Source organism: Stegostoma tigrinum, chromosome 9 (assembly GCF_030684315.1).
Source record: "Stegostoma tigrinum isolate sSteTig4 chromosome 9, sSteTig4.hap1, whole genome shotgun sequence".
In the NCBI taxonomy this organism is placed as follows: Eukaryota; Metazoa; Chordata; class Chondrichthyes; order Orectolobiformes; family Stegostomatidae; genus Stegostoma; species Stegostoma tigrinum.
Genome location: NC_081362.1, coordinates 79,472,599 through 79,494,997, shown reverse-complemented (window position 1 = coordinate 79,494,997; position 22,399 = coordinate 79,472,599). Strand labels below are relative to the sequence as shown.

Sequence of the window (22,399 nt, the reverse complement as noted above, 5' to 3'; positions counted from 1 at the left end):
GGCAACCAGGGACAGGCAATAAACTCTGGTCCAGTAAATGATCTCTACCTCCCATGAGTGGATAAAAAGAAGATGCTCTTTGATATCCAGGACCATGGCACAATGAAGGCGTGTATTTGAGACACTGTAGGTACTACCTACAATGAAGGCAACATACCATCCTGGAGACACATTTACAGCCGTATTCCTAACTGAAGTACTTTTCCACTCTTCTTTCTCCCTGTACAGCAGATCTGCCTATGGTGACAATGACTACCTTTGACTGCAATCTTCTTAGCAGCCATTACAGTCACCAGTATTTTGTAATTCCACACAAATAGAATTATGCACTTCCAGGTTTGCGATTCTCAACAGTAGATGCAAGTAAAAATTTGATCATTTGATTCGCTGGATAACTCATCCCTTCTTAATTGCCACAAGTACAAAAAAATGTAGTAACAGTATTATTGTCACTTATTGAGCTTAGTCTTTTCTATGTTAAGATACTAGATGTTAATACGATTGTACCTAAAAAGAAACACGTGCATTTATGCATCAGATATTGAAGATGTTCTTCTTAAGAGGTTATAATTCAAGAAATATGCAAAAGCAGATAAGACAATTCCTGTCAGATTTGTAAATGCCAAATTTTGTTTCGTTCAGCTATCATAATTGCACCACATATTAGCCTGGCACACAGGGTCATACCATAGAACACAACTGGAGTCTAATACAAAGACTGGTAATTATAGAAATTCTTTCAGGTGCACAGAGTAATTTCTTACTATCTTTGAACATAGTGAGTAATGACATTATCGAGGAGCTGAATATTCACAGCTGAAGGACTACTGAATTAATTCAGATCCACAGAATTGAATCTATATTCAAAGAAATAAGCAAAAAAAAAAAGGGTGTTCATAGTGATAATTTTTTTGTGGTAGAGAAGGAGGGATGAAGAATCATCTTCAACTTTCAAACTCATTCCTGAGCACCACTGACAAAGCCAATATTTATTATATAACACAACTGCCCTGAAAAGATAGTGTGTAAGTACCTCTTGAAACCATGAAATTGATATCAATACTGTTAGAAAGGCAGTTCCAAGATTTTGACCCAGTATTACTCAAGAGATGGTGATATAGTTCCAACATTGAATGATGTGAGCTGAGGAGGGGAACTTGCAGTTGGTGATGTTCCCATCTGTTGCTCCCATTCTTCTAGGTGGTAAAGATTTCAGATGTAAAAAGGTGCTGTTCAAGAACCTTGGTGAGTTGCTGTGGTGCATGTTTTGGATGGCACATGTTGCTTCCATTGTGAACCACTGGTGGAAGAGTTGAACATTTAAGGTGGAAATTGGGGAATGGATCAAGTAGCTGCTTTGTCTTGGACATTGTTGAACTTTTTGGGTGGAGCTGTTCTCATCCAGGGAAGTGGTGAGCATCCCATCACACTCTTAACTTGTATACTGCACATAGTGGACAAGCTTTGGAGACTTAGCAGTTACTTGCTGTAGATATGATGCGCTGGAGGTTGGGAACTTGCCAGGAGCATATTTAATCTTTGATACTGAGATAAAGGGGTTGAGGCTGGGGAATGTTTGCTGAAGGCTAAGTAGAAATCTTTAGGTGAACCAGAAACCTTAAATATTATCCATGTTCTTTTAACAGTCCAGTGAATTTTCAGTTCAATTATTCACGTTGAGTTGTGTGACACTTATGGATAATATGTTGATAATAAACAGATGTTTCAGTGTTTCTTGGAAACCAAGAAACACTGTAAGATCTGTTTATAATTAGCACTGCTGCTGTAACTTTTACTCACACTGATTACCTTAAGGCTGCAAGTCTGTCCCCTCATTTATGACAAATGGAGGGACAGAACATTATAGGTAAAGGAACAAAATATGTGCATCATCTTTGCTATTGTTTAATTCTTTTTATGGAAATAAGACATACACCAGTCCTGTGCCGGTTCTTCCTCATATAAATCCAATATTCCTGGCATCGTTCTCTTTTAAGTACTGCAGCAAAACTCCACCACCAATTCGGCAAACCGTCCAAAATATCTTTCAATACAATATTTGAACAAAACACAGTTCCCTAAAGCAGTGATCTGAATATTAAGCAGAAGTGGTTATCAGCTGCTTTTAATTAGCTGGATAGACGAGCTGGAAATTCTCTTTGTGAAGGTATTCGTTAATTTTCCTCATCGTTTCCGACAGAGTGCATTTTGTTTTGAAGACAATGTGGCGGATTGAATTCTGTACAAGATCCCAAAGATCTAAATATTTAGTCACGTTATAACATTGGAGGATGCACTCAAAAATACTAATCTCACAACATTGCAACGTCAGTACTGATTGAAAGCAAATGACAATGTGCTAAATAACTGTCAGGTTAGAGCCCACTAAATACATAATTCATACATTTACCAATGATAACAAAAAAAGTTTCTTCCTTCTTTCAGATTAACGATGACGTCCATCAGAACCTGGCCTGATTCTCTCTCCAGACATGCTGCCCGATTTAAGTATCTGCAGCATTTTTTGCTTTTATTTCCAGTTTCCAGCAACTGGATTATTTTGCTTCTATATTATAGCTCCTTTCTTCATGTTTTACACAGTGTTAACAGGCTATTTAAAACTCTTAAATCCATCGTCTACAGCACATTAATTCCCACAAACAGCCATATGAGAATGGCAGATAATCCTTTTTTTTCGTATTTATTGAGGGGTTAAGCAAAGGCTAAGACAACAGAAATAAGTCTGCTGCTCTTCAAATAGTGACAAGGAATCTTTTACATTCACTAGAGGAGATGGATGAGCACCCGTTCTAGCATGTCATCCAAAAGACGGTGCCTTTGACAGTGTGGCCACCTTCAGTACTGCACTTGATAGTCAGTCTTGACTATAGTGCTCAAATCCAGCGGTGGGACTCAGACCCACAAATTTGTAATTCACAAGAGTCAGAAGGACTACCAACTGAGCCATAGATGACATTAAAACAGAATAGGTAACAATTATAAGAAAACAGAAGATAGGTGCACAGCTTTTAAAAAAGATGCAGTTTGGCACTACCAAAATGAAGATACAACAAAGTAATGCAATACATTTGAAACAGAAATACAAGATGGGCATCTGCATCTGCCTTGTCCCTTTTCATTACAGAAGAGGTGACAGTTAAGGCAGAAATTTCCAAAAGGCATTTGATAAAGTTCAAGGGCAACTGAAAATCTCAGATTTATGGAATTTTTGGCACAAAGAATAATCTGGAAGCAGAGGTGAGAAAACACAGGTACTGTTTTGTAGGGACAATGTTAAGAGCGGTGTGCACCTGGGTTCAGGATTAAGATTACTGCTGCTTCAAATTTGGATCAGTAACTTCGATCCATAAGCTCAATGCAACTAGCCAAACTTGCAGATGATACCAGCAGCAGACCAGCAAAGCAGTGGAGTTACAGAATGGGCTCATCAAAATGTGAGAGGGCCAAATAAACAACAGTAAATTAATTTAATGCAGACAAGTGTAAGACTCTGCACATCAAGAAGAGAATTGGACAACACATGAACTTTTTGGATGATGGGCTTAAACCTTAATCTACAGGGTGTCATATGAAAGAATGCCAATGTGGATGGATGTGGGGTACGTTGCTGGGTGCCCATGAACAGTACACAGGGATGTTGGTGTCTAGTCTCCAAAGTGGAGGTCCTTTACAGCAAACAGTGAGTTGGAGTGACAGGTACCTGTTCTCCATGTCAAGAATTCTCAGCATCTGGCTTACTCATGGTGGGCAATAGAAAAAGAAGTTGCATATTAATAAGGTGATATGTGCAATTAATAAGGTTGTTAACAAGCTGTAGCCCCTTTAATTGGCAAATCATAACTCTCTAGTTTTGACATCTGGAATTTAGCTAAAAGAAGCAGCAAGTTGCACTCAACATCGAGATAGGCCTCTCCAGGCTTGAAGTGATTCTGCCACATTTCTCATTGCCCACATTGCTTAGTTCCCAAATAATCCATCCACAGTGAATTTTTCATGAAAACATTTTTGCATAAATTTTATATGAACAGACATTTCATAAAGTTATTTAAATAGAAGCGTTGGCTTTTGAGCAGCAAGGTTCAGTATTGCTATTTCTGTGCACCAAAATATAATTTATGAACGATTACAAAAATACCTCAATTTTTCAGGGTGAATTCCGAATTATCCATGCTATTAACATTATCGCACTTCAGACAAGATCCTGAGCTTAGGCCTTGGCTGAACGTTCACCAGAAAGCAGCTAACTATAACGTGTGATTTTAAAATGTGAGCCATAGTGAGATTTCTCATGTTATTTTCCAAAACTCATCAGAATACCAATGCATCAGGTCTCTATGTCACCCCATTGATCCTATCTTACTATTTGCAACAGGTGAAAAGACATGCAATTTCCAGCACTTCGGTGTTAAAACCATTTTTAAAGACCAGAGGTGTATACAGACAAGCACTGCCTGCCAGGTGTCCTTCACTGTGGACATTGTGGCAAGTAACAAAATGAAAGCCTTCTCAGGATACAAAATTGACACACTGACAGTGCATTAGAAATACAAGTGCACATTTGTAGAGGTAATATGATTTGATCACATAGGTACCCAACCTTAGCATCATCCTGCCTCACTCTATCTACGGTAATACTATTCTTTCCCCAGTGCCACGTGTAACATCTTCTCATTTTCAATGTGGGATCATTACATTCTGGAAAGCTTTCAAATGACTGAAAACCATTACTTTTATTCAGCAACAGCAAATGTGAACAAAAACAAACAAAACTTACATTTGCTTCTCGGAAAACCGACTGGATCAATGGTCTTTCAAGCATAACAAATTCACTAATGAGTGATCATTGCACCCAGCTCATGTCTATTGGATTTGGCTGTCAGTTAAGACCTACCTGCCTTGTTGCACTAAGTATGTTCCTCATGCTTAATGTTCTCATCTTCCTCCTTGAAAGACAGCTCATTCTCTCCCAGCTCTTCAGAGACCATCACATTCCCTCTTTGCTTGCTTCAATTGCTCAGAGCACAACATGCTAGAATTATGCAGCACACTTTCTGGACTGTACTGCATGGCATGCCCTGAGCCCAGGCCCATCCAAGCATTGAAAGCATAACATCAGCAGGCCTCTTGTCTATTCCACAATGACCTTGGTTGAAGAATGAGTTGCTTTGTACCTGTACTCAGCCTCAGTCATGGAGTTACGTAATGGAGTAATCAACCATGCTTGCAGAAGGTAGCCCTCATTTCCCAGTAACCATCTTTGTAAGAGATCCAGTACTCATCAGTTTTGCATATTCCTCCATACAATGGGCATGGAGGACTCTGGCAAGAAAGGCCATGAAATTACTCTATGTACACCTCTGGCATAGAAACCTGATTCTGATGAATGCATCATAAGCCACGTCACACAGATATAGTAGGAGATTTTATTGGCTGCATGATTACTGATACCTTGCCCACTCTATGCCCTTATGCAGCCAATGAAATCTTGGACTGTTTGTGAACAATGAGTGGTCCATGGTTGTCACTTTTAAGGCTGCCTGTGACTACTTCTGCTTCACAGATATGACTATCTTCCATGTGCATTGACCAGTAGCTTGGCCAAGATTGCATGCTACCAGAATTTATATCACACACAGCTGGATAGGGGTTTCAATTTGTATTATGAAAGTGCTGATTAATGCAATTACTCAGACTTAAATCCACTAATTCAGGAGGTAGTCACAGCCACTTTCTATTTCCAGGGCAAATTTGTGATTTCTGCGAGTATGGTAGGCAACACAGGTCATGCTTGGTGCAATTAGTCACAGGTTCAGCCCTGTTTTGCCATGTTTCTTTCTTCCTGGTGTACTCCATCAAGTCCATCAGTAATGAGCTTACATACGTTCCTATTCACATCTTTGCACTACAACTTCACCTCCCAGCATTATTTTCTGACCCACGAACCTACAACTTAGTGGTAGCATTGTGTTATGTTCTCCTCTGTATTTCAGCATGCTGCCTCTAAATTCCCACCATTGACTTCCCTAATTTCCCCACAACAACTATGGCCCAGATTTTACTGAAGAGCTAAGTGAAAGGGTTGATGAAGACAATGCAGTTGATGTGATCATGTGGACTTCCAGAAGGTGCACAACAACGTGCCACTCAATTGACTTGTGAAAAAAAAATTAGAGCTTATGAAATGAAAATGAGCTGGAATCAGAGCTTCAAACATTGCAACACATCCAGGAGAGGGAGAAGTACCTGGACACTTTGTTTCAGGAGGCAGTCACACCTGGTAGATTAGGTAATTCCAACTTGGTCAGTGGCCAGGGACAGCAGGTTGTATGTGAGGCAGGTTGAGGGATCGTGCAGTCAGGAACACAAGAGCCTCAGCTCTTGACCTTGTCCAACAGGTACGAGGTACTTGGACCCTGTGTGGATGTGGAAAAGGGACGCAGAGACAATGAGCCTACTGATCACTGAACAGTGGTACAGGAGGCCATTCAAGAGTGGGGGGCAAAAAGACAGGAGGTAGTTGTACGGGATTCTATAAGTAGGGGGATAGACAGTATCCTTTGTAAGTGGGATCGAGAGTCCCACATGGTGTGCTACCAGCCCAGTTCCAGGATAAGGAATATCTCTAACTGGTTGGAAAGGATATTGGAGTAGGAGGTTTGGGGGGTGGGGGGAAGCCAGTTGTTCTGGTCCACGCCAGAACAAACTACATAGGCAAGACTAGGAAAGAGGACCTGTTCAGACATTAGCAAGAGCTAGGAACCAAATTAAAGAACAGGTCCTCAGGGGTTATAATCTCCGGATTACCACCCGAACCACGTGCTAATTGGCATAGTGTCATGAGATTAAGGGAAGTAAACATGTGGCTAAAAGAATGGTGTGGGAAAGAGGGGTTCCATTTCATGGGCCACTGGCATCAGTATTGGAACAGGAGGGATCTGTACTGTGGGGACAGCCTCCACCTGAATCGAGCTGGGACCAATCTTCTAGCGAAAAGGGTAAATAGGCTGGTCCACAGGACTTCAAGCTAGAAAATGGGGTGTGGGAAGGAATGGTGAAACTTGTCCTGGTGGGAAACGAAGCAGCAGGTCAATACCTATAGTGGTGGATTCATCTAAGTGGAACAATATGAAAGAAATGACAGGGAAACAGAATTCAAGAGAAGTTTTTCACATCTCCAGCACAGACATAAATAGGACAGAGTGTTTGGAAAAGGCTACTAATCAAACACTAGAAAAATGAATGAAAATGTGAAGAGGGAGGGTTAATACAGGACTGAAGGTGTTATATCTAAATGCATGCAGTGTAAGGAATAAGGTAAATGAGCTTGTGGCACAGATCGAAACTGGCAGGGCAGACATGGTAGGCATCACGAAGATGTGGCTATAAGGGAATCAGGATTGGGAACCGAATATGCAAGGATATACAGCCTATCAAAAAGATAGGCAGGTGGGCCGAGAGGGTTGGGTTGCTTTATCAGTGGGAAATGAAATAAAATCAATAGGAAGAAACAAGTTAGGTCAGATGGTGTAGAATCTGCGGGGGTAGAGCTGAGGAACCGCAAAAGGTAAAAAAAAAACCTATATTTGGGGTCGTGTACAGGCCTCCAAACAGTAGTTAGGAGCTGGGGCGCAAGATACACCAGGAGATAGAAAAGGTGTGTAAGAAAGGCAAAGTCACAGTGATCATGGGGAATTTCAATATGCAGGTGGCCTGGGAAAATCATGTTGGTAGTGGATTGCAAGCAAAAGGGGTTTGTGGAATGTCTATGAGATGGAACAGCTTTTGGAACAGCTCACGGTGGAGCTCAGAAGGGAACAGCCAATACTGGATTTAGTGTTGTGCAATGAGGCAGACTTGATAAGGGAGCTGAAGGTAAAAGAATCCTAGAGGAGGCAGTGATCATAATATGATTGAATTTGCTCTGCAATTTGAGCAGGAGAAGATAGAATTAAAGGCAATGGTGTTACAGCTGAAATGAAGGCGACTACAGAGGTACGAGGGAGGACCTGGGCAGAAATGACTGGAAAAGGAGCTGAGCAGCAAAGACAGTGGAACAGCAATGGCAGGAGTTTCTGGGAGTATTTCAGGAGATGCGGCAAAAATTCATCCCTAGCAAAAAGAAACATGGTACAAGGAGGATGAGGCAACCATGGCTGACAAAGGAAGACAGGGATAGCATAAAAGGAAAAGATAAAGTTTCTAATGTCGTGAAGGGCAGTGTGAAACCAGAGGACTGGCAAGCTTACAAAGATCAACAGAGGACAACAAAAAAAAATAAGGAGGAAGAAGGTTAAATAGAAGGGTAAACCAGCCAATAATATAAATGATGGCCGTAAGAGTTTCTTTAGGTATATAAAGGGCAAAAGAGAAGCAAAAATGGACACTGGACCACCGGAAAATGACAGTAGAGAGATAGTAGTGGAGAACAAGGAAATGGCTGAGGAACTGAATAAATACTTCGCATCAGTCTTCATGGTGGAAGATATGAATAAAATCCCAAAACTTCAAGAAAGTCAGGGGGCAGAGCCGAGTATAGTGGCCATCGCCCAAGGAAAAGGAGCTAGTGAAAGTGATTGGCCTGAAGATGGACAAATCACCTGGATCAGATGGACTACACCCCAGAGTTCTAAAGGAGATAGTTGAAGAGATAGTGGAAGCATTCGTGGTGATCTTTCAGGAATCACTAGAGTCAGGGAGGGTCCCAGAGGATTGGAAAATCGCTAACGTGACACCCCTGATTATAAAGGGAGTAAGGCAAAAGACGGAAAATTACAGGAAAATTAGCCTAACCTCGGTCATGGGTGAGATTTTGGAGTCCATTGTAAAGGATGAGATTTCTGAATACTTGGAAGTGTATAGCAAAATAGCGCAAAATCAGCGTGGTTTCATCAAGGGGAGGTCATGCCTGATAAATCTGCTAGAATTCTTAGAGGAAATAATGAGCAGAGTAGACCAAGGAGAGCCAATGGATGTAATCTACCTGGACTTCAAGAAAGCCTTTGGATAAGGTTCCACACAGGAGAGTGCTGAGTAAGATAAAGATCCCATGCTGTTACAGGCAAGGCGCTAGCATGGATAGAAGATTGGCTGCCTGGCAGAAAGCAGAGAGTGGGGGTAAAGGGGTCTTTCTCAGGATGACGGCTCGTGACGAGTGGTGTTCTGCAAGGTTCAGCGCTGGAGCCACAACTTCTCACTTTGTACATGACTGGTCTTGATGAAGGAACTGTGGGCATTCTGATTAAACGTGCAGATGATACAAAGGTAGGTGGATGGACAGGTAGTACCGAGGAGGTGGCAAGGCTTCAGAAGAATTTGGACAGGTTAGGAAAGTGGGCAAAGAAGTGGTAGATGGAGTACAATGTGGGAAAGTATGAAGTCATGCACTTTGGTAAGAATAAAAGCATGGGCTATTTTCTAAATGAGGAGAAAATTCAGAAGTCTGAAGTGCAAAGAGACTTGGGAATTCTCGTCCAGGATTGTCTCAAGGTAAACCTGGAGGTTGAGTCAGTTGTCAGGAGGGCAAATGCAATGTTGGCATTTATTTTGAGAGGACTTGAATATAAAAGCAGGGACGTACTACTGGGGCTGTATAAGGTTCTGGTCAGGCCACATTTGGAGTATTGCATGCATTTTTGCACACCACATCTCAGGAAGGACATATTGGCTCTGGAGCGGGTTCAGAGGAGGTTCATGAGAATGGTCCCAGGAATGGAAAGCTTAATATACGAGGAACGTTTGAGGACTTTGGGACTATACTCATTGGTGTTTAGAAGGGTGAGGGGGGAATCTAATTGAAACTTTCAGAATACTGAATGGTCTGGACAAAGTGGCTGTTGGGAAGATGTTTCCATTGGTAGGAGAGTCTAGGACCCGAGGGCACAGCCTTAAAGTAAAGAGAAGAGCTTTTAGGACAGAGATAAAGGGAAACTTCTTCAGACAGAGTGATGAATCTACGGAATTCACTGCCGCAGAAGGCTGTGGAGGCCAAATCATTGAGTATATTTAAGACTGAGATGGATAGGTTCTTGATAATCAATGGGATCAAGAGTTACAGGGATAAAATGGGTGAATGGGGTTGAGGAACTTATTAGCCGTGAACAAATGGTGGAGCAGACTCAATGGGCCGAATGACCTAATTTATGCTCCTATGTCTGATGGTCTTATGGTCTTAATTTCCCTTGGACAATCAGGAATGGACAATAAACACTGGCCTTGCCAGAAATGGTCACATCACTCGAACAGACTTAAAAAAAAATCTACAGAGTATGACCATAACAACCCATTTGACAAAGTGAACTGATACTTCAGCTGCACTACTAGAGATTATCACAAAAATAAAGATTCAATCCAATTACTCAGAAATCCTCAGTTTATCTGCCTGATGGATTGGAGTTAACAGCAAACATTGACCAGCTTTCTGTACTTAACATGAACTCTATTTGTTACAAATAAAGATTATCACAGGCAAGTGAAGATATGAATTATCAACATACAACGCTACTGGCCGAAACTCAAACGCCTCCTAAAACACCACATATACATACCGGCACACAAACAAACATGGATGACATGGACAGAGGAAAAGATACCAGGGAAACAATTACAACAGCACCAGTCCACAGAATGCAATCAGAGATAATGGGAACTGCAGACGCTGGAGAATCCGAGATACCAAAGTGTGGAGCTGGATGAACACAGCAGGCCAAGCAGCATCTCAGGAGCAGGAAGGCTGATGTTTCGGGCCTAGACCTTCATCTGAAGAAGGGTCTAGGCCCGAAACGTCAGCCTTCCTTCTCCTACGATGCTGCTTGGCCTGCTGTGTTCATCCAGCTCTGCACCTTGTTATCACAGAATGTAATGAAGTCCCTTTGGCTTGTTCCAAGTCCTATTGATCTGGGATTTCCTTATTTGCAGATCCTTACAGTTCATGGCTGAAAATACAGGGCAGTTGACCCATTGACTGCTCAGTCTTTCAGTCATAGGTTAGATGGAAGAGTTCATTGCAAATGGTACGATAGATTAGCTACCCTTCAGTTCTCAATTACTTCACTGGAGAGACAGAGAGAAAATTGCTATCTCTTGTTGGATGTAGACCTTCTGCTTCTGTATTATTCACCTGCTCAGAAGTCAGAGAGTTGTTGCCATGCTGATGATACTTGGTCCACACAACTGGTCTTAACTGTGAAGTCAATCAACCGCGTCTCTCACTGTGCCAGTACATACATGTACACACACGCCAACTATGGGTTCAACAGCATTACCTCCTCACTACACTACCCACAGGGGCACAAAGACATCCAGATGATCAAAGAAACCCTTGTGAAATGCCAAGGGACAAGGACAAATGCAAACCGTGCCTTATTGTCAATCTGAACCAGAAGTCTCAAGATTGACGAATGCAGATTTTCTGAATGGAAGAGAACATAAATCTGCTCTGCCAAACAAAATACATCCTCTAAGTGACCAGGAGTAAGTAAAACATCAAGTCTGTGCTTTCCCTACCCTATGGCTGTAACCCTGCATTTTCCACGGTTAATCCACTAGCCTGCACATCTGCTGACACTACAGGAAATTTTGCATGCTTAATCCATCTAAACTGCACAACTTTGGACTGTGGGAAGAAATCAGAGCACCTGGAGGAAACCATGCAGACACAAGGAGAGCGTGAAGACTTTACACAGACAGTTGTCCGAGGAATTGAACCCAGGTCCCTAAATGTTGACAGGTGGCAGAGCTAACCAATTATTTGCCCTGCTTGGGAACACTTTTTAATGCCCGGAAATAAATTTATGTACAAGTGTTTCAATAGGCAACATTTTCACAGCTGCGCCCTAATAAGCATATAGAGAACCAGTCTGTCTATGCATCATTTCAGAGATAGTAGGAACTGCAGATGATGGAGAATCTGAGATAAGAAGGTGTACAGCTGACGAACATAACAGGCCAAGTAACAACAGAGGAGCAGGCAGCCTGACGAAACGTCAGCCTTCCCGCTCCTGTGATGCTGCTTGGCCTGCTGTGTTCATCCAGCTCTACACCTTGTCTATGAATCATACTGGGTCATTTGAGTAGTGTGCTTCTTCTAGTAAAAACAATTTGATTGCATCAAAGGACTGCCTAAGGAAGAGGAAACGAGTATTTGAATAGGTGATGAATCTGTTCCATTCGAGAATTGAGAGTCCTGAGGTGACTAAACAGTTCAATACTGGATTTGAACACCCGACCACAAATGGGCAAGTGAAGTAGGCAAAGAAAGGAGCAAGGGATGTTTGGGTTTTTACAGCTTCTTCTACTGTTTGAGTTTGGCCTCTGCCTGGGCCTACAAACACAAGAACTATGAGCAGAAATCGGCCATTTGTCAGTTCAATCCTGTTCTTCCATTCAGTAAGATTATGGCTGATTGGTTTGTATTCCAAATTCCACGTTCCCATGTATCCCCAACAGTCTGTGGCTTCCTTATCTAGAAAGAATCTGTTTGCCCCTGCTTTAAAAATATTCACTGACCCTATTTCCAACATCTTCTGAGGCAGCGGTCCATAACTCAGCAAGCTTTTGACAGAAAACATTTTCCCTCCTCTCTCTCCTAAAAAGGAAGCCACCAATTTTAAAACATTGTCACCAAGTTGTGGGGTCATCCATAAAGTAAACATCCTTCTCATGTTCATCTTATCACTATCATTCAGGACCTTATAAACTTCAAATGACTCAGTACTTGCTCTGTTGAACTCTGCTGAAAACAAACCCAATCTGTGCAATCTCTCTTCATAAAACTACCTGCTCATTTCAAGTGTCAATTGAGTAAACCTCATGTGAACTGCTTCCAATACATTTACATTATTCCTTAAACAAGGAGACTAAATTATAAAGTCTACCACATGTAGTCTCACAAATGCCCTATATAACTGAGGCATAGTATCCCTGCTTCTTTGCTCAATTCCTCTCATAATCAATGCAGCTATTGTTTTAATGAAGGCAACTAATTTAATTCCTCTAAATATAAACTGTGTATGCACATAGCGCTTCTCAATGGGATTACACTTTTCTGCTTCAAGTTATCTCGTATAATTAATAGAAATAGGTTTGAGCATCTGGCCTTGCTGAACTTAGTGGTTTTCTTTGCTGCCTTCAACAGGGTAAGAAATCCACTTTGATTTTTTCCAAATAACACACTTCTCCTGCTTCAGGAGATCAAAATTATGTCAAATACTGAACTGAATGCTTTTCCATTACCATGAAAGAACACCCATTTATACAGTACAACGTTTTCCAGCCATATACCAGTCAAAACTGGTCAATTATATAATTTATGGAAATATTTTCTTAAACTATAATTTCTACACTAGCCAAGCATGGAATCCATGTGTATATCAGAACTGATGTCGTTCTAAGTGCAAATTTATGCAATCTACGTCACATCCAAGACTTCCGTCAAATTTTATAATTGGTTCCACATAAATTGGTCAGTAACAAGGATCCGTATTGCGTCTGTATCCAATATGCAACAAGTATAATTGTACATGCTGTGATTACAATTATTACTATTTCTGTACTTTTTCTGCTGTCCTGGGAGAAAGGCTGATTAAACCCCAATGTGAATATACAAGAATAATTGGAAAAATACTTTCTTCCAGACCAAGATGAATCAGTTCTTTCCCTTTCGTCTATGGTATCCATTTTTTTTTGGAGGTAACAAAAGTACTAAGAAACTTGTGTGAATTTTTTTTCTCCCGTGAAGAAGTGTCTCGACCTGAAATAACAAAGTGTGAAGCTGGATGAACACAGCAGGCCAAGCAGCATCTCAGGAGCACAAAAGCTGATGTTTCGGGCCCACAGCCTTCATCAGAGAGGCGGATGGGGAGAGGGTTCTGAAATAAATAGGTAGGGGAGGGGGAGGTGAAACTGATGCCCATTTCAAGCCCACCGACTCCCACAGCCACCTAGAATACACCTCCTCCCAACCACACTCCTGCAAAAATTACATCTCCTATTCCCAATTCCTTCGCCTCTGCCGCATCTGCTTCCAGGATGAGGCAATCCACTCCCGCACATCCCAGATGTCCGCGTTCTTCAAGGACTGTAATGTCCCCCCCGCAGTGGTTGAGAACACCCTCGACCGTGTCTCCTGCATTTCCTGCAAAACATCCCTCACACCCCGCCCCTGCAATAACCGCCAAAACAGAATCCCCCTCGTCCTCACATACCACCCCAGCAACCTCCAGATACAACGCATCATCCTCCAACAGTTCCACCATCTACAACCCAACTCCACCACTAAAGACATTTTTCCATCCCCACCCTTGTCTGCCTTCCAGACAGACCACTGTCTCCGGGGCTTCCTTGTCCGCTCCACACTCCCCTCCAACCCCACCACACCCAGCACCTTCCCCTGCAACCGCAGGAAGTGCTACACTTTGGGGGGGCTTGGGGACTGCTTTGCAGAACACCTCCGCGCTGTTCGCAATAAACAACTGCACCTCCCAGTCGTGAACTATTTTAACTCACCCTCCCATTCCTTAGGCGACATGTCCATCTGGGTCTTCTGCAGTGCCATAATGATGCCACCCGAAGGTTGCAGGAACAGCAACTCATATTCCGCTTGGGAACCCTGCAGCCCAATGGTATCAATGTGGACATCACAAGCTTCAAAATCTCCCCTTCCCCCACTGCATCCCAAAACCAGCCCAGCTTGTCACCGCCTCCCTAACCTGTCCTTCCTCTCACCCATCCCTTCCTCCCACCTCAGGCCGCACCTCCATTTCCCACCTAATAACCTCATCCCGCCTCCTTGACCTGTCCATCCTCCTCAGACTGACCTATCCCCACCCTACCTCCCCACCTGTAGTCTCCTCTCCACCTATCTTCTCCTCTATCCATCTTCGGTCCGCCTCCCCCTCCCTCCCTATTTATTTCAGAACCTTCTCCGATGACGGGTCGAGGCCTGAAACGTCAGCTTTTGTGCTCGTAAGATGCTGCTTGGCCTGCTGCGTTCATCCAGCTTCACACTTTGTTATCTCGGATTCTCCAGCATCTGAAGTTCCCATTATCTAGACCCGAAATGTCAGCTTTCCTGCTGCTCTGATGCTGTTTGGCCTGCTGTGTTCAGCCAGCTCTACACCTTGTCATCTAAGAAAAGTGTAAATTGGGATTTCATCATCTTTACAAAGCTGCCCTGTCCAACAATAAATATAATTTGTTAAATCTCTTCTATAGTTAGTGGTGTGCTCCCATACCTCTGGGCCACTGGTTCAAGTTCAAGTCCCACTGGCCACAGAGATCTGTCAAAACACATCCAAAAAGCTTGATCAAAATAACTATCACTGATTTGCTCCACTGTCAGGGGACAATAGTGCACAGTGGTGGATTGCACAAAATGCAGAGGCTCATGTTTTGGTCCCCAAAATTATTTTTTAAAAAAGATAAAGCTTAAGAGAAACTATACAGTGATTTACCAACATAATATGAAGAATTTATAAGTTGCAAATGCCAGGAAAGATTAAAATGGGCTGGGTTGTTTCCTTGAGAAATGAAGACTGCAGGATGATCTGACAAGATTTGAAAAGATGGATATTGGAAAATATTCTAATTTTCTCTGTAGGTTAAAGAGTATGAGATGCCATAAATAAAGTTGTCTTTAATAAATGCAATAGCGAATTAAGGAGAAAATTCTTTATCAAAAAAGGTGTTTAAAATTTGGGACTTAGCTCCACAGATAAGAGTCAAGGCTAAGACCAGAGATATATTCATGTGGATAAGTGCAAGGGAAAAAAAAGCAGAGAAGAATCTACTGACAGAAAGGAGTATGAGAGGTTTGTATGAAATGTAGAAACGACAGACATGAGCCTGTGAAGCTGAATAGCTGTTCCTACACTGTAAATACTTTATAAGATGTGTCTTGGAACAGTGCATTACAAAATGAAAAGCAGGGATCCGCTAATAATCAAGGGTAAATATCTGAATTGTACTAAATAAATTCAATCGAATATGTCTCTCCCCCTCTGTCTACAAATAATTAGCTAACTTTTGTTGGATTGTACAGAGCAACACTTAAAATATTGAACTGAAACCTACAAAATACTTAGAAAGAATAGACAGGGTAGATGTAAGTAAGATGTTTCACAATGTTTGGGGCGTCCAGAATCAGGAGGGCATAATTTAAAAATAAGGCGGATGCCTTTTGGGACCAAGATAAAAAGAATGTTTTTTAAAATAGTTCAAAGGGTTGTGAAACATTGGAACCTTCCAATGATCCTAGAGGATTATGGAAGCTCAGTATTTAAGAATGCTCAAAGTAGAATTGATAGATTTCTGATTATGAATTGCATAAAGGATTATCCGTATTAAATGGTGGTACAAGCACAACAGGTTGAATGGCCTACTCTTGTTCCAATGAAGTGCTTAGCAAAATCTACTACTGCATGGCACAGGGCTGACACTGAAGTGCAGAAATTTTGCCAAGATTGAACATTAAGTATTGTGGTACAGCAGGATGTCAGATTTTGTCAGACCTCGTGTGTTTCTCCAGCACTTTGTCTCATCACACAGCATTGATAGTCCTGTGCTTAACACTTGTTCACTATCAGCTAAAATTCTTGATGGCTGCAGTAGATGAATTCTACCACAATACATAGGTTTTCTTAAACCTTTAAGGGAAAACTAAAAGCAACATTTCTCTTACAGGCCATGGAATTTTGACAAAAAAGGGATTGGAAGGGATTTGAATCAAGGTAAAAAATTTTGATAATCTCTAAGTATGTACATACAGTTAGGTGTGAACATGTGTACCGATTTGAAAATGACTAAATAATAAAGTCAAGTGTACTAACTTGGAATGTAGAGCAGAATGAACACGACTTTATTCAGAAACATATCTGTAAAAATAGTATAAAGGCTTCATACAAAATTGGAGAATTGCGCACCATTTTTGATGCCTTACTTCCCATACATGCATGAACAAATGCTTAAATAAAGAAATCTAAGACTCGTTTAGTCTTTTGAGGATTAAGAATTTTCCCTTTCAGGGTGGATGTACATATAGTCAAAAGCAAAATACTGCAGATATTGGAGATCTGAAATGAAAACAAAATGTTGGAGAAATTCAGCATGAGAGAAAGAGTCTATTAAATTCCATTTAAAGGTCAGAAGATGATAAAGTAATAAGGCAGAAAGTGAGGTGGTACTCCTCCAGGTCAGTGAACACTGATTTATATTCTGCTATTAACACCTAATGTAGATCTGTGTCGCTTGCCCTCATGGGAGAGTCTAAGACCAGCAGGCATAGTCTCAGAATAAAGTGGTGCCAGTTTAAGACTGGGATGAGGAAAAATTTTTTCTGAGTTGAGTCTTTGGAACTCCTTGCCATACAGAACTCTGGGACCACAGCCTTTGTGAATATTGAAGGCCGAGTTGGATAGATTTTAGATCAATGGGAGAATCAAAGGTTAAAGGGAGGAATGGCGGCTCAGTGATTAGCACTGCTGCCTCGCAGTGCCAGGGACCCGGGTTCAAATCCACCATCGGGCGACTGTCTGTGTGGAGTTTGCACATTCTCCCCTGTCTGTGTGGGATTACTCCAGGTACTCCAGTTTCCTTCCACAGTCCAAAGGTGTGCAGGTTAACTGGATTGGCTATGCTAAATTGGCTGTAGTGTTCAGGGGTCTGTAGATTAGGTGGGTTTTTGGGGGGGATGGGTTTGGGTGGGATGCTCCAAGGGTCGGTGTGGACTAGTTGGGCCAAAGGGCCTGTTTCCACACTGTAGGAATTCTATGATTCTATGAAATATCATTCCCCTTGCATTTTGTAATGTTACACTGTTGATCTCTAATCTCTCTCATTCTTTAACCTTTCCCCGACATTCCACTCCGTTCCATTTCCCTATTTTTTTTTACTGCACAAAAGTCATCACTTCTTCACCCCTCCTTATTTCTAAAGTTGAGCGTCAACAGAGAAAGGAGCTTGTGGCAATGAGAAGAACATCAATAAAAATGACCTTTCGGTGAATATATGATCAATTCATTCATTAAGGATATCATTCCAAAAGATCCATACACATTCCCTACAACAAAACCTCAATTTATGTTCCTACTTCTACAATATCTGCCATTAAACACATGACTGAAAACTAGGGCCAACTCCTTGTACAGGAGAAGTATGTGTTGAAAATTTCCATACATTTTAAGTTGATTAGAAATGCGATTTTTGGCAAATTCTCTTACTTAATTCTCTGCTATGCATCAATTGTACATCAACAGCAAGTTAATGTGTTGAAATCTCAAACATTTTTCTCTAAATGGGATGAGAGTACCACCACAGTCTTTTATGGGAGACCTGGTTCTGGAACTGCCTGCCGCATAAAGCTAATGTTAAATGATATGATTAGCCATTCGAAGGTCCATACTGCATCCAACAATAGTTGCAACAACTATAACAATAATTAGGACTTTCACTTCAACCTCAACAGTGAATAGACAGCAAGGTAAGTAATAATTCTTTAAACACATTTGAAGGCATGAGGCCTGGCATGTCAATAATAAGATGTAACAATCAATCTCTGTGAGAAAGTAGGAATGTACATCAGGGCTTGGCAACATCACTCCTTAAAGATACCACCAAGTTGTCTTAAGATACCTGATACAAACTTCAGTAGCTATCATGTACGACTTAATTGACAGTAAAAATTAGTTCAGTTGGGGTTATCATCCTTATGCAGGCAAGCTGTAAAAGGTCAATGCATCTAGGCAGGAAATATCACTATCATCCACTTTCTTTCCATCATTCTCCACTCTCACCCTAAATGCACGTTTAGTTACATCTGATTAATCAGAACACTGGAAGAACTTGGTGCTTCATGTGTTGCTTCTACCCGTTGGCTTATTTCATAGCTCTTCCGAATATCCAGTTAAGAGGCCTCAATTCTTCAACTCCAATCCACGGGAATAGGAGTTGACTGGACTGCACAGCTTGCTAATTTCAGTCATGAAATTCGTAAAACCAACAGTAGCATATGGCCCAAATACCCAGTCAGACAGAGAACAATGTACTCTCACTCTCATGAATAAATAGTTGCAGTTTTGTTGCGATGACAGGTCAGAACTGCAAAGCATTTTGGACATGTTTTTTAACTCTAATTCGAAAACGTATTTTTTAAAGAGAGGATTGCTAGAGAGACCATAAGTGCAGTTTGCAAAAAAATGGAACGTCAGCTTTTGTGCTCCTGAGATGCTGCTGGGCCTGCTGTGTTCATCCAGCCTCACATTTTATTATCTTGTGTCCTTTGAACATAGGATACAACGTTTAAAAGAGATCAAAAAAATTTCAAACAAACTGGACCGTAATCTCCTGTGACTACTGAGATAGTAAGGAGCTGACAAAACACCGTTCAACTAAAATCCACCCCTTTTGGATTTTGTCCCAAACTACACGCATGTTTCTTTTCTGAAGGAGGGTCTAGGCCCAAAACATCAGCTTTCCTGCTCCTCTGATGCTGCTTGGCCTGTTGTGTTCATCCAGCTCTACACCTCGTTATCTCTACATGCATATTTGATGTTTTCACTTTGAAGAATGCACAAGGACAGAGATTAAAAAGACAGTTACTACACTGAGTTGGTGGGATTGAATGCTCTTACACGTATTAGGCTAAGGTTTGTATTAGCATGAAGGTAACAGTTAAAGAATTTTCCCCTAGTTGCCTGTGCTGCGAGTAAAGACCCTCTATAACACTGCTAAAAATCGGTAAAAAAGGAAACAGGATAACAAAGCACTCTCCTGTATCCTGAATGCGAGAATTCAACCAAAGTGAAAGGTATCCAAACTACCGGTTACCCTTCATCGCAATGGCTGCAATATTCAAAAACACACTCTTCATGATCAATATATCAGAGTTTTTAAACTTTTATCTTCTTGGACTCTCATTTCTAGTCTATACTGATTCTTCTCATATTTAGTATTTACTAATCTCACACTTTGTTAATTCAGGAAAGCCTGGGACATTGACTCCTATTAAAACACAAGATTATTTGGGTTGGGAAGAAAGATGCCCACAAGAGAAAGGAACCTTTCTAAATTAACTTTGTCATGACTAACTGAGGGGTAGGTGAATAAAAAGGGAGCTGGTTCATCCCTCATCACCCAGGAGCTCAATAGGTTGGCATATTGCGTCTGGAAATGTAAAGAATTATGATCCTTATCTGGGGTCTGGTCATGACAAGTTTGGCAAGTGCAGGGATAAAAACAGGAATTCACAATGACAAAAGGAAGTAAACAAAAACTTTTACATTTAACTTTCTTAAAACAACTTACAGCAAAAGTACAGGTCGTGACTATTTTAAACTCTGTTATCTTGGTTCTTAATGTTGTTCAAAGTGTGTGGCTGGATGAACACATCAGGCCAAGCAGCATCTCAGGAGCACAAAATCTAAGGTTTCAGGCCTAGACCCTTCAATCCTCTTTTTTTCTGACAAAGGGCGTGGCCCGAAACATCAGCTTTTGTGCTCCTGAGATGCTGCTTGGCCTGCTGTGTTCATCTAGGCCCACACTTTGTTATCTTGGATTCTCCAGCATCTGCAGTTCCCATTATCTCTGATCACAACATTAAGAACCATTTGCTTATAGGGAACTTGAATGAAATGCATACAAAATAGATCACTACAGAGAAATATACCATCTAATTAAATGAAAATGTAAAGGTTTCCAAGTTGTGCTAATATTTTGGAGAGGTACTACTTTTACAAAGTTGAGTTTGGGCAAATTTTTCTCAATACAGGCTTCGATTGCTGAAATTCAGTGGAATTATATTAGCCGCTTGCATACAATATTGTTGGAATGAGAAGATCATAAAGCTATATTTTCTTTCCAAAAAAGAATGGTTTCCTAAACAGTGTTCCAGCAAGCCAACCTGACTTCATAGAGTCAGGCAGCATAGAAGAAGTCTTTCAACCCATCGATTTCTTTTTAATATTCCAAACTCAAACACTGACCACATCAGTGAAGTGCCTATTACTGGGTTTTGCAATTTATTCTGCACAGGGTCCAAAAATAATTCACCCTGGAAACTATTTCTCAAACAGCCATTATTGCCAAAATCAGTCAAGTCAGAGGCAATCAAAGTCAACTCAATCTAACTAATCAATGGGGATTTAATTAACAAGACTTATTCTAAACATGCGTTATGAACGAGAACAAACTCCTCAAAGTATTAAGACGACAGCCTAAGCACTAAGATAACAAAGTGTGGGGTTGGATGAACAAAGACCATAACCTTTTATTTAAAGTTAAGTTTAAGGCATTGTGCTCCAGATGCAATTTAATTCGTCAAACTACTCAACTTCAAGTAAAACACTTTATTTTTACGCTACAGTTAAAATACAGACAAAATATAAACAAAAGAATTGGCTTAACTGTAAGTCTATTGAAATGTTCGACAAAATAACATATGTAATTACTGCTAATTAACTGTTCCAATGTAGTAAAGTCCCATGATAACACCCTTGGCAAAGGCAAATTCAGTAAAATGGACAGTCTTGCATGCAATTCTACCAGCAGGAAGAGAACACAGCTTTTAGCTGTAACAAACAGAAGAATAAGAGTTTCCACAACCAGCTTTAAGACTCCCGCAACCGCTGAAGGCTAAAACTAAAAATCTGTGGCAGATTGGCCGCACCCATTTAAGGTGCTTCTATTGTTCCAATTTTTAAAAAGCCAAGGCCTTACAAAGGCTGTTTACTGGCTTTGAACAGACTGCTTTACACCTCATTTGCAACCTACCTTCAAAACCAAAAGGACAAAATACACCTCTTAAAACCATAATACCAATACACATGACACTTAAAAAAAGCAATTTGATTAACTTCTAAACAAACTTGCATTTCCTCAAATCACTCCCAACAGTATTTGGCATTGCTTACAGAACCAATACCCGCTACAAAAAATACTTGTTCATTTAACCTGCAAAGAAGAATGTGAATACCAGAAAACATTACCTTTGTACAATAGAGAAAACATCATAGAGTGTCTCCTTACGGCAAAAATATTGTGAAGATGGAGCCCTTGTCTCACCAAAATAACAAAGTAAAAGGATAACTTAAAGTGTTACATAAATCCTATGTGCAATTAAGAAGCAAACGGCAACTTTAAGTCCAAAGTTCACAACTGCGGCAAATTAAATTAGTTAGTACGGCTACCTACCAGAAAGGACAACCTCAATCAAGTCACCTTCATGAATTTCTTCTGCTGATATCAACCTCTGTAGGATGTTTTCAGAACTGAGGTCATGGCGAAAGAGTAAGATCTTGTCATACATTCCAAAAAAGCCACATTCTGGGAACTAAAATAAAAACAGATTAGATATTTACAGATGCCAAATTTTCCTAATCTGATAAACAAG

General features: G+C 40.9%; 1 protein-coding gene across 8 annotated transcripts in view; it reads right to left on the bottom strand.

Moving 5' to 3' along the window:
• The window catches only part of prkd3 (protein kinase D3), a 388,805-nt gene that overhangs the window by 187,513 nt on the left and 178,893 nt on the right, over positions 1-22,399 (bottom strand). For 7 of the 8 annotated variants that reach the window (XM_059648663.1, XM_059648665.1, XM_059648664.1 and 4 more), the window contains one exon: positions 22,201-22,339. The exons of the other annotated variant lie outside the window; for it this stretch is intronic. In XM_059648663.1, the coding sequence (XP_059504646.1) occupies positions 22,201-22,339 (139 nt within the window). The remainder of the gene's footprint in view (positions 1-22,200; positions 22,340-22,399) is intronic. 8 annotated transcript variants of the gene reach the window in all.